This window comes from Salvelinus alpinus, chromosome 4 (genome assembly GCF_045679555.1).
Source record: "Salvelinus alpinus chromosome 4, SLU_Salpinus.1, whole genome shotgun sequence".
Lineage (NCBI taxonomy): Eukaryota > Metazoa > Chordata > Actinopteri > Salmoniformes > Salmonidae > Salvelinus > Salvelinus alpinus.
In genome coordinates, this window is record NC_092089.1 from 19,537,728 (window position 1) to 19,550,013 (window position 12,286).

The following is a 12,286-nucleotide window of genomic DNA, read 5'->3' on the forward strand; positions in this document are numbered from 1 at the left end:
TGCTAATAGTAGAGGGCATATACATTCTTTGTCATAAAATACGTTTTCTAGCGCTATCGATCTGTGAGTAATTAGTTAAAAACGACGTTACTGTTCATGCCGGTTCGTTCCAGTTTTACTGGGTGGTGAAGGATGCACCTTTCCAATAAATATCGAGGGTCTGATTCTGGTGACGTGATCGATGCTTGACTGCCGTTTGAAAAAAATATATTCTCAATCTTATCCATAATAATTTCATAAATGTAGACTAGTATCTTCGAACAGTTTACTAGAGCGCACGTGCCAAGGCCAGAAGTACGCACATTTGCTATTTAGCGCAACAGTGTTTGTGACAAAACTATCCGTAGAGTTGAGAACGCAATGGCAACACATTGAATTTAAGATTTTTATTCGGTACGTGAAAACTTAAGCGAAAATTTACATTTTGTGTGCACTACGTCATCATGCAGTGGATTTTTATATTCAACAAGTTCGTTTTTTAAATTCTTGTTGCCAAATAATTTATACACAAACAAAAATTCCAGAATTCTATACCAAAATTACAAATATTTTTGATAGAATTGAATCATCTTGCTAATCATCATTATCCCTAGTGAATAACAAGAATAACATCTTCCTGAATCATTGAGATTTTTTCCAAGTGAATACAATTCCACTTGATTTGTGTTTTTATTTTTATTTATATATTTAATTTTTTGTATGTATTTAGTATTTTGTTTATACCAGTGTTTTGTTTTGTTAGACATGTTTGATGTAGCGATTTAAGTTTATATATTTTTTAAAATAATAATACAAAATTAAGTTAAAAAATACAAAATATACAAATGAATTAATACAAAAAAATACAAAAAAGTCCGTTTGGTGGAAACAGCACTGATGGGAAAATGCTACTGTTTTCTTTATTCGGATTTTAGAATATTTGCATGAAAATCTGTCGTAAATTGGATGGAAACCGAGCTAGTGTCCGACATGGAGTCAAGACGAAGTCAAAACTTATCCAACGTCGAGACAAGACCAATACACTGTAGACCGGTCTGGAATAATGCAACACTGGTGTGTTGTTGCATGGCAGAACTAGCTAAGGGGTCTAGCCAATCAATGTATTTATTTAGCCAGGATAGTTCACTCGGTGACCAGGGCCCATAGGCTGCACCGTTCGGGACGCCCTGAGTGATCCAGTGGTCTCCATTTGCCAGTACAATATGTCATGGTATTGTTGGGTTGATTACACTTCATAACAGAATGCTTTGGTACAGATCGATATCATCACACAGACGCCAAGGAAACTGAACTGTTGCCATGACTGTTCCATGAAATTTGAATCCCATTCTCTGTAAAATAATGATCAATCATGTTTTATTCATGTGAATAATAATCCATAAAAAGTGCAAATTCAACACCGAAATGTGCTGACAATTCCAACTAATACACCAAGCTCATTTACTAAAATAAAATCATTAGTACACAAACATATTTCATAAATTAATGTATAAAATTGCAAATAAAATACATCAATAGTGTACTATCATCCCATGGTATTAGATGTAGCCTAGCAACTGAATTAAGAGTGTTTTTGAATTACTTACATTTTATACCGGGCCATTTTCTTTATACTGTTACTGTACTTTAACAAATGTATAGCAATACTGTAGTACTTATATTCTATAATCAAGGCAAATATATTAAAATGACAACCATGGAAAGGTAACATGTTAGGAAGACAGGCAATCCTGTCACTTTGGACTTAAAACATCAAACAGAAATTAGAATCATAGTTAGCCGACATCTAATTCTGAAAAACATTTGGACTCAATACTCAGGTATTCATCGTTTTTCCCAGAAATTCTGGCTAAAGTATTCCTGGATTTCTTGCTTATTCCCTTCAGAATTTGGGAATCTTCAAACTGGAATTTCTGGAAAACCTGTGAATTTTGGGGAAATGTCCAGAATTGAAAGCCTATTGGCACCTCATATGGTAGTAGTATTTACTGACAGACACAATCATAATACGGTACACTTGAAGCACGCAAAAAGTTTTCATCTCCGTAGCTAAATGGGACATGGTGACAAGTTTGGTGGTCATGGGTACATTTAGACAACAAGATGAGACCAATCATTAACTTACCCCTTAATACTTGTTGAGTTCATTCATGCAGGCTGTGGTAAAACTGCTTAATGAAATGATGGACAACAACATGCCACTCACTCCAGCTTTCTGGTATTTGGTCAAGTATTTCATGTTACAAAGTTTAAGGAATAATTTAGAGAGCGATTCAATTACGACGGAAGTTCCAAACATAAATACAGTCCTAAGTAACAAAATGTGTTTTTCCATGTTAGATCAGATAGTAAATCAACTGAAACACGTCATATGGGGCTCCTGAGTGGCGCAGCGGTCTATTGCACTGCATCTCAGTGCTGGAGGCGTCACTACAGACCCTGGTTCGATTCCAGGCTGTATCACAACCGGACGTTATTGGGAGTCCCATAGGGCGGCGCGCAATGGGCCCAGCTTCGCCCGTGTTAGGGCTTGGCCGGGGTAGGCCGTCATTGTAAATAAGAATTTGTTCTTAACTGACTTGCCCTGGTTAAAGGTTAAATAAATATCCTCTTGAGCATTGAGATAATACACGTGAAAATTTATACTGAATCAGCCCAGGTGTTCTGTTATGTTAACAGATCCAAAATAAAGCTATTTTATAGTCTGATGACAACCAAAGAAGTGTCTAGTTGTAACCAGATAATGATTAGACAATAATCTACCCATAGTGCAGTGAGACGCGAGGGCAATGTCAACCAAACCATTAGCATGTTGTGATTCTAGGAGTGTTGGATTGTTACCAAGCAATATCTTAAAATAAGCCAAATTATAAAACTGCATCAATATGCTGATAGGCTAAAACTACTAAATAACTATTCTCTCGTCTTCCACGTCCTCATCCTAGAGATTACATTTTAATTTAATTAATTTTGAAAACCAAAGGCAATTAAATTAATACATTTAATAACTTCTCCTGAAAAAAGTTGATTCCTCAGTGCTTCCTAACTGATCGGGTGCTAATTTGCATACTACCATTGCACAAATCTAAAAAGGTAGAACGTATTCCTCCTCTGAAAAACAACCAGAGTACAGTAGTTGAGAAACAAGAGATGGTTCTAGAAACTCTGACGTCACATAGAAGAGCTGTGAGAGGGACCTAGATACTGATGATGTCATACTGTATTTTCTGTCTTCAGGCTTATGCAGAGCTTTCGCCTCCCCTCATTGTTTTTGCAGAGTGGTTCCCAGTTCAGTTGTCTCCCCATAGCCTAGTGACACTAGGCTGCCTTAGTGCTGGAGTAGTGGTGTCACTTTCAATCGGAGGACGGACTCACTGTAATGGATGGAACGGAATTTATGGTTTCAATGTGTTTGATACCATTCCATTCACTCCACTCCAGCCATTATTATGAGACGTCCTCCCCTCACCAGCCTCCTCTGTACTGCAGGGTTGAGAGCAACATGTACCTCTTCAAATAAAATAGTAGCCAGGTCCCAGCCAGGCTTTAGCTTGGCCTTAACCAATCAGAATGGTCACCAGGCTTTAGCTTGGCCTTAACCAATCAGAATGGTCATCTGGCTCCGGTGCGCTTGACAACGATAGTGCCAGCCACCATGTCATACACAGTCCTGTTGTGTTGGAAGAAGAAGACCGTGATGAAGGCTGGGAACAAGAAGGCAATGGAGAAGTTTTTGTTCAAGGCTCGGACTGTCGATCTGAAGAGGGACACAGGAACAAGACGTGTGAAAGTCACGGAGATGATAGAAATAACAGCAGATGAGCAGAACATCAAGGGACTTCATCTAATGGCCAGATTGTCATGTTTCACCTCATCACCACTTCAAAAATCAAGTGTCAAATAACCAAATGAGCTGGTTTATTATTTCACAACACGTGGATTGATGAGGGTTGGTGTTGGTGTGATCCACTACTTACGCAGAGAGAGTGACGTTAGTGGCAGGCACCACGAGGACCCGGTTGGGTTGAACCAGGACGGAGGAATCACAGCTGATCACTCTGAGACCAATGAGAAACTTCCCCGGAGTGGCGCCCCCTGCTCCCCAGATACACACAATCTGACAGGAGACAATCAATCAATAAAACCGTACTATCAACAGAGGGAACTTGTATTTGCAGACAGAGAGGAGAAACATGATAAAATACACAGAATCCATATCAAATAGTTAAAAAACAATCACACTGCAACTTCAGGACAAAGACAGAAACATCAGCACACTGCAACTTCAGGACAAAGACAGAAACATCAGCACACTGCAACTTCAGGACAAAGACAGAAACATCAGCACACTGCAACTTCAGGACAAAGACAGAAACATCAGCACACTGCAACTTCAGGACAAAGACAGAAACATCATCACACTGCAACTTCAGGACAAAAACAGTCAAGGGTCATTTCACAGCCCAGAGACATTTAAGCAGAAAATAAAAACATTCCATGTAATTTCTGTTCATAGTAGCAGTTTGATTTGTCACCTGACCTCATAGAAACACACTAGTATCCGGTAGACCAGGGCGACCAGCATCATCTTCTGTAGTTCTTCCATGGACGTGTCTTCATCTATTTCCTCCACAATGAAATGCATGGCAAACTTGGAAATGTCCCTGAAAGAAAAATACAAATGATTCTTCAATCATGACTATATACAGTAGGTATGCTATGCATGCTACAAATGATTCTTCATTAATATATACAGTAGTTATGCATGCTACAAATGATTCTTCAATCATGACTATATATACAGTAGTTATGCATGCTACAAATGATTATTCAATCATTAATATATACAGTAGTTATGCATGCTACAAATGATTGTTCAATCATGACTATATACAGTAGGTATGCTATGCATGCTACAAATGATTCTTCATTAATATATACAGTAGTTATGCACGCTACAAATGATTCTTCAATCATAACTATATATACAGTAGGTATGCATGCTACAAATGATTCTTCAATCATAACTATATATACAGTAGGTATGCATGCTACAAATGATTCTTCAATCATAACTATATATACAGTAGGTATGCATGCTGCAAATGATTCTTCAATCATAACTATATATATACAGTAGGTATGCATGCTACAAATGATTCTACAATCATAACTATATATACAGTAGGTATGCATGCTACAAATGATTCTTCAATCATAACTATATATATACAGTAGGTATGCATGCTACAAATGATTCTTCAATCATAACTATATATATACAGTAGGTATGCATGCTACAAATGATTCTTCAATCATAACTATATATACAGTAGGTATGCATGCTACAAATGATTCTTCAATCATAACTATATATACAGTAGGTATGCATGCTACAAATGATTCTTCAATCATAACTATATATACAGTAGGTATGCATGCTACAAATGATTCTTCAATCATAACTATATATACAGTAGGTATGCATGCTACAAATGATTCTTCAATCATAACTATATATACAGTAGATATGCATGCTACAAATGATTCTTCATTAATATATACAGTAGATATGCACGCTACAAATGATTCTTCAATCATAACTATATATACAGTAGGTATGCATGCTACAAATGATTCTTCAATCATAACTATATATACAGTAGGTATGCATGCTACAAATGATTCTTCAATCATAACTATATATACAGTAGGTATGCATGCTGCAAATGATTCTTCAATCATAACTATATATATACAGTAGGTATGCATGCTACAAATGATTCTACAATCATAACTATATATACAGTAGGTATGCATGCTACAAATGATTCTTCAATCATAACTATATATATACAGTAGGTATGCATGCTACAAATGATTCTTCAATCATAACTATATATATACAGTAGGTATGCATGCTACAAATGATTCTTCAATCATAACTATATATACAGTAGGTATGCATGCTACAAATGATTCTTCAATCATAACTATATATACAGTAGGTATGCATGCTACAAATGATTCTTCAATCATAACTATATATACAGTAGGTATGCATGCTACAAATGATTCTTCAATCATAACTATATATACAGTAGGTATGCATGCTACAAATGATTCTTCAATCATAACTATATATACAGTAGATATGCATGCTACAAATGATTCTTCATTAATATATACAGTAGATATGCATGCTACAAATGATTCTTCATTAATATATACAGTAGGAATGCACGCTACAAATGATTCTTCAATCATGACTATATATACAATAGGTATGCATGCTACAAATGATTATTCAATCATAACTATATATACAGTATGCATGCTACAAATTATTATTCAATCATAACTATATATACAGTAGGTATGCACGCATTGGACTAATCTTTACCATCACCGATGGAGTGCAAAACATATCAATTTCTAGAATGTTGAAATAAAATACTATTCCCTGTAGTGCACTACTTTTGATCAGGGGCCCAAAAGAGGGGGGCCCCATAGTGCTCTGGTCTAAAGGAATGCACTATAGGGAATAGAAGAACAGAAACATTTGTATTAAACTAAACTCACTTCATCCCACTCAGATGCATGATGCTGAGAATAATAGTTGCTTTGATGAAGAACAGAATGAAGAAATCCACCATTTCAGCCATGAACCTTTGAAGAGGAGAGGGGATACTGTATTCTCGACCTGCAAACACATACAACACATTTACATTTTAGTCATTTAGCAGACGCCAGGGGTTACCAAACTCTTTCCATTCGGGAACCCCCTTCCAGCGTTGAGGAACATCCCAGGCCACCCCTGTGCGTGCACACGCCATGTCTATTTCTGTGGGCACAAGCAATGTTCATGACACAAACTGTTCACACCCCTCTTGTTGGTGGAGAGAATTTTGCAGGTTTAAAGCTTATTTCCTGCAATTCTACACATTTTGTCATGTGGTGCAAAGAAAATGTTGCCGTTTTAAAGGACATTTTCTTGGAATTATATACACTTTGCCATGTCTAATGTGAATTCATGTGATATTTGAGTGACCAAAGTTGCCGACCCAAAGTTTGGGAGCCACTGATTTAGCAGATGCTTTTATCCAGCGCATCTTCGTGAGTAAAAACATTTTCATATTGATTTTCTGTACTGGTCCCCCATGGGGATCAAACCCACAACCCTGGTGCTGCAAGCACCATGCTCTACCAAATGAGCCACAGACTTCGCCAACACATTCATTGATGACGGTTATTGTCCTTCAAGAGGAAATTCCTTGTTTCAAAAATGTTAATATGCCTAGGTTGGGAGTCTTTAGCAAGCCAGGCCTATAGCAGATGAGCTTATGGTTTGAACTTTAGCAGACCACAGAGGGCACTATTTTCATAATTCATCACTGTAACAGGCCTGTCATGTTGCTTTATCTCAAACACTTCTTTAGCTATTTAGCTATATAGCGTTATCATATTAGACACATTAAACAAATACAATAATAACAACATCTGTGTCTGATAGTTACCTGGCCGTTGTGCGTTGCCGTTCTGTTGTGGTTGTGCTGGTACTGAAGTGGACACAGCACCACTCCCAGCCGTTTCCCCAGGCGGAATTCCAGCCGCGGGGATGGCGGTTGGATACGTCGACAAGGGGAGTCCAAATGGATTATTGTACCAGTTCTGGGCATCAAAATTAGGGAAATCCGCTGGCCAGACGGGTGCAGTGAATGGTTGCACTGGTTGCTGTGCAAAATACGGAGGAGAAGACACTGCCAGCCAACTTTGCCAGTTCACATATGCCGTATAGTACTGCCACATCCACCCCTGCAACTTTTCACAGTACTCCGAGGTTGTACGTGTTTCGACAGTGCCCTTTCCACTTTCCGAAGTGTCTTGGTGACGTAATTTCAGCGTATTTTCGCCGATATCTAGCTTCTCTCTAATATTAAAAGACATGTTTTTCTTATCGACTTGTCTGTTTGTGTTCTCCAAATCAGCCATGTTTAACGCCGACGTCACATCCGGAAGGATGTTTCCATTTCCGTGAAGAAAATATACGATTTCTGGAATAACGTCATTACTGTGATAATAATTGCAAATATTTTGCAAGTAAGCTGTATTCAAAGAGGTTAACAATATCGATGATAAAACAATCACCCACAGCAACATTTCATAAAATAAATCGTTTCGTCATCCCATTCCCAGCCTGGCCGAAATTAACACCGTGCACTTCTATGTACCACTAGGGCGCAGCACTGCTACCCTTATAGTGAAAGACGCAGAGCATTGGAAATACACTGACTAGCCTTCTGTACCAGATAGCATTATTGACTGTTCTTCACTCCAATCACAATGAATTCGACTATGGTCTTTAGTTCCAAACCCATCACTAATAGCCATATTATTTTCACCTATCCTGTTTTCAGATCATTGCCAAAGAATGACCAGAGAAAGAGAGGAGATCTTTGTTCCATTAAGGCCTGGTATATCCTTGAAATGACTTACATCTCACACCTTCAATGGATGACTAGGGGTGCAGTGTGCACCACCTTGTCCTGCAAATCTCCCACTGTCTGTATATTGTATATAGCAATAGTAGCCTATTTAGCCACTCAGTGTTTTTTGCACTTTGAGAATTGTGAAATTGAATGCATCTGATATGCCCTCTATTTCCACCACTACTGCTTTTCTTAACGTTTTACAGCAAGCAAACAGTTAATAAGTTCAATTACATTACAGCCTTCATCTCAGAATTCCTTAGCCAAGTAATTTCCAAGAACTTGCCAATCAGTTCTTTGATGCCTCAAAATAAAATAAATCTGTTCAAAGGACCCCTGCCACTACCACAGCGTCGAAAGAAAAATCTGAGGCACAAGGCCATTTTCAAAGAACTGCCCTAAGTAAGCTTAACCTAAACAACAATGTGGTTATTCAGCCGGAACAATCGGACACTCAGGGTTCCGTCGTTCTTTGGCAGATCAGATCGTAATAGAAAGTCCCTGAATGTGTTCTCATGATACAGGGGACTGGTAAGTTGAGTAGGGGTGGACAAGGGACTGGTAAGTTGAGTAAGGATGGACAGGGGACTGGTAAGTTAAGTAGGGGTGGAGAGGGGATATAGTAAGGAGAAAAAAAGGGAAAATGGAGCGAAAGAGTAACAAAAATGTCAGAGGAGTGTGTGCAAATGTGTGTGTGTGCGCGTGCGTGTGTGTGCGTATATATGTGCGTGTGTGTCCTTGGTTTTATTCAACTTGGCTAGGTCAGCTTTCAGTAATCAGGACAGATTGCTGCAGGCTGCAGGAGCACCACCCATGGTCATAATCATTCACTAAAACCCCCAAATCTTTCAGAGAATTTGGCCCCAACCTACTGCCCCAGAAAGCCCTAATTAAAGGAATTAGGTGCACTTGCTTGGACTGGAAGTCTGTGTCTGTGTCCTAAATGGCACCCTATTCCCTATTTAGTGCATTTCTTTTGACCAAAGCCCTATGGACCCCCCTATGGGCCCTAGTCAAAAGTAGTGCACTATATAGGGAATTGGCTGCCATTTGGGATGAAGTCTTTGCATCCACAACAATAAGCCTGTTACAGATGAGGAGAGGTCACAACGTAGACCTTAAACTGGGATTTGGCCTCCCCTCTAGACCTCCCCATACACCCCCCAGCCACTCTGATACTATGTCTGCCTCAAATGGCACCCTATTCCCGTTATAGTGCACTTATGACCAAGACCCATAGAGGGGCCCATAGGGCCGTGGTCAAGTAGTACACTATATAGTAAATAGGGTGCCATTTGGGACGTACCCTAGGACATCACATTCCATATAAATTGTCCTTTTGTGTTTGACTAGCAACAGCATACCAAGGGACCCCATGACATTTACTCCTCAGTTGTAACCCTGCTGGTTTCAAAGTATGTGCAAGACAGTGTGAGCTTTTTGATCCAATAGTTATGTGCATACTTGATACATTTGGCAAACACAATGTTCAAGGAATAGGATGGTCTTGGTTTTCAAGAAACACTCCCAGATGTGTTGACTGAACTATCAAGTGTGTGTGTGTGTGTGTGTGTGTGTGTGTGTGTGTGTGTGTGTGTGTGTGTGTGTGTGTGTGTGTGTGTGTGTGTGTGTGTGTGTGTGTGTGTGTGTGTGTGTGTGTGTGTGTAACCAACTAACTTGCAACTGTAGTGACGCTATCATGACAAATCAACACTTAGTTTCAAAAAGCACATGATATCATGTGTGAAAAATCTGACCATGAAGCAAAAGACAGTTGGTCTTCTCTCAAGGTCTGCATCCCAAATGACACCCGATTCCCTTTATAGTGCATTGAGCTCTGGTCAAAAGTAGTGCACTATGCAGGGAATAGGGGGACATTTGTGATGCAGAAAGGTTAAGGTTTACAATTGCATCTCAACCCAGAGCCAGATACAAAAAGGTGCTTGTCATTCATTCATCAATCTAGCTCCATTAGGCAGCAACAGGAATGCTAATCCAGTGGTATTACAACTTTAATACTCAAAACTTACTCCGTTCATGAACAAGAGACTGTTATTGCTGCGTTCGTAACCAAGTGGGAGGTGGGATGTTTCCAGTTGTGAAGCCATAAATACCAGTTGGATGCATTCACGTGCTTTGAACTCGTTGAGGAACGCTGATTGGCTAATGGCCAACAAGCTACGTAAACCATAATCTAACGTCAGAGGTCAGCATGTGGGAGAAGTGGGAGCTCAGGATGATAGTTTCCCACTAGTAATTACCAGTTGGAAAGGCGTTCAAAGGGATTTTCCCCCAGTCGTATGTGGTAAATTCCCAATTAGTTACGAACGCAGCATAAGGCGTCAGGCATCATATGTCTAATGGGTGCTGGAAGGCTATGAAGAGGGCTGGACAGTACTCCCTCTGGCATTGTGCATTCTTATTGGATGTGACATTTTTGGGACCGGTTGACAATGAGCTCATTTGGACTAATCTTTCTGGGAGATTTCTGTATTTGGTGGTTAGCCCATAACAGTAGGGCGATATTGGTCAGTCTTATGGGAGATGGCATAACCTTTACTTTTTGGAGTACATGACTCTACCCAGATGAGCACCCAATTCCATAGAAGCACCGGCACATCTAAACCTCTGACAAACTTAACTTTGTCTTGAAGTGTCACAATTTCTGGTCTACATACTAACCTGTCAGCTGTTATGGCTAATTTATCCCAGAGGTAGGCCAACAACAGAACAGACAAACCGGAATAAGTACTATGTAGAACGATATTTTTTTTAAATGGTCAACTTGGCACCTGTACTTGTAGTTTGAGAATTTTAAATTTTGGCACCCAGCCTGGGTAAGCTTGTGATTTATTTCCCACCCACGATGAATGGATTCTGGATTCAGCAAGTGTCCTAGTGTAAATTCATTTGCATTTATTAATCCCAAATGGAACCAAAGTAGACAAGGGCCCTTAAGGCTTGTGAAAACTAGTGCACTATAAAGCTAACAGGGTGCCATTTGGGACACAGCCAAGTGAGATGAACAATTTCCTAGAGACACTTGGACCAAACGGCAGGGATGCGGTCATAACAGCTGCTGTTATGACCGCATCCCTGCCGTTTGGTCCAAGTGTCTCTAAGAAATTGTTCATCTCACTTGGCTGTGAGATGTACCACTGGGCAGACCAGTACCACTGGGCAGACCAACGTCAGTACCACTGGGCAGACCACTTGTCCCAGTAATCAAATTCAGAAGCACCTGAATGGTGCTGAAAAGTTTACAGCATAGAACAGTCCTAAATGGGCAAAGAAATTCTCAATACAGGTTTTAAAGTTCAGTAATATATCATTTGCAGCAGGCAGGCCAAATATGAAGGCATCCAGGGTTTAGTTTCCATGCCACTGCTCAGACAATACTTGGTGTTCCTCAGTGGTTTAGGAATGGTGATAGCAGTTTCACAATAAAAATAATTTCCCCCCACTAGTCAGTCATGTAATTTTTTGCTTAATATTGTAGACAAAAGGTCAATTTTGTACATTCTACTTGGTCACCAGTCCACAAAATAGGTACATTGTGAAATCAATGTATTTTGCAGTGAACACTTAGTGTAGCGCACTCAGAGCAAGCTAACATTAATTTATTGGAGAAAAATTGACACTGAAATGTATTGAATGTTAGCACCACCTACAACCAAGGTACTCAGGATAGACCTTCAGAGATTTGCCTGTTTGTAATCCACATGGATTAAGTTCAATGAATAGGCCTTAGCCTCCAAACTGGCCTACATATTGCAATGAAGGAAATACCACTTCAC

At 39.4% G+C, this 12,286-nt stretch overlaps 1 protein-coding gene across 2 annotated transcripts; it reads right to left on the bottom strand.

Annotated features, from left to right (window-relative positions):
• Positions 1-1,339: 1,339 nt before the first annotated feature.
• fam8a1b (family with sequence similarity 8 member A1b) lies at positions 1,340-8,044 on the bottom strand. Of its 2 annotated transcripts, XM_071395838.1 has the most exons (6): positions 7,518-8,044; positions 6,583-6,703; positions 4,541-4,664; positions 3,978-4,117; positions 3,582-3,757; positions 3,461-3,543 (listed from the first exon to the last, which is right to left on the bottom strand). In XM_071395838.1, exons 1-5 carry the CDS (start codon positions 7,990-7,992, stop codon positions 3,613-3,615), a joined length of 1,005 nt encoding a protein of 334 aa, XP_071251939.1. In that variant the 5' UTR covers positions 7,993-8,044; the 3' UTR covers positions 3,461-3,543; positions 3,582-3,612. The 2 variants fall into 2 exon arrangements, with proteins under 2 accessions (XP_071251938.1, XP_071251939.1); XM_071395837.1 differs by having other exon boundaries at positions 1,340-3,757.
• Between the last annotated feature and the right edge of the window lie 4,242 nt (positions 8,045-12,286).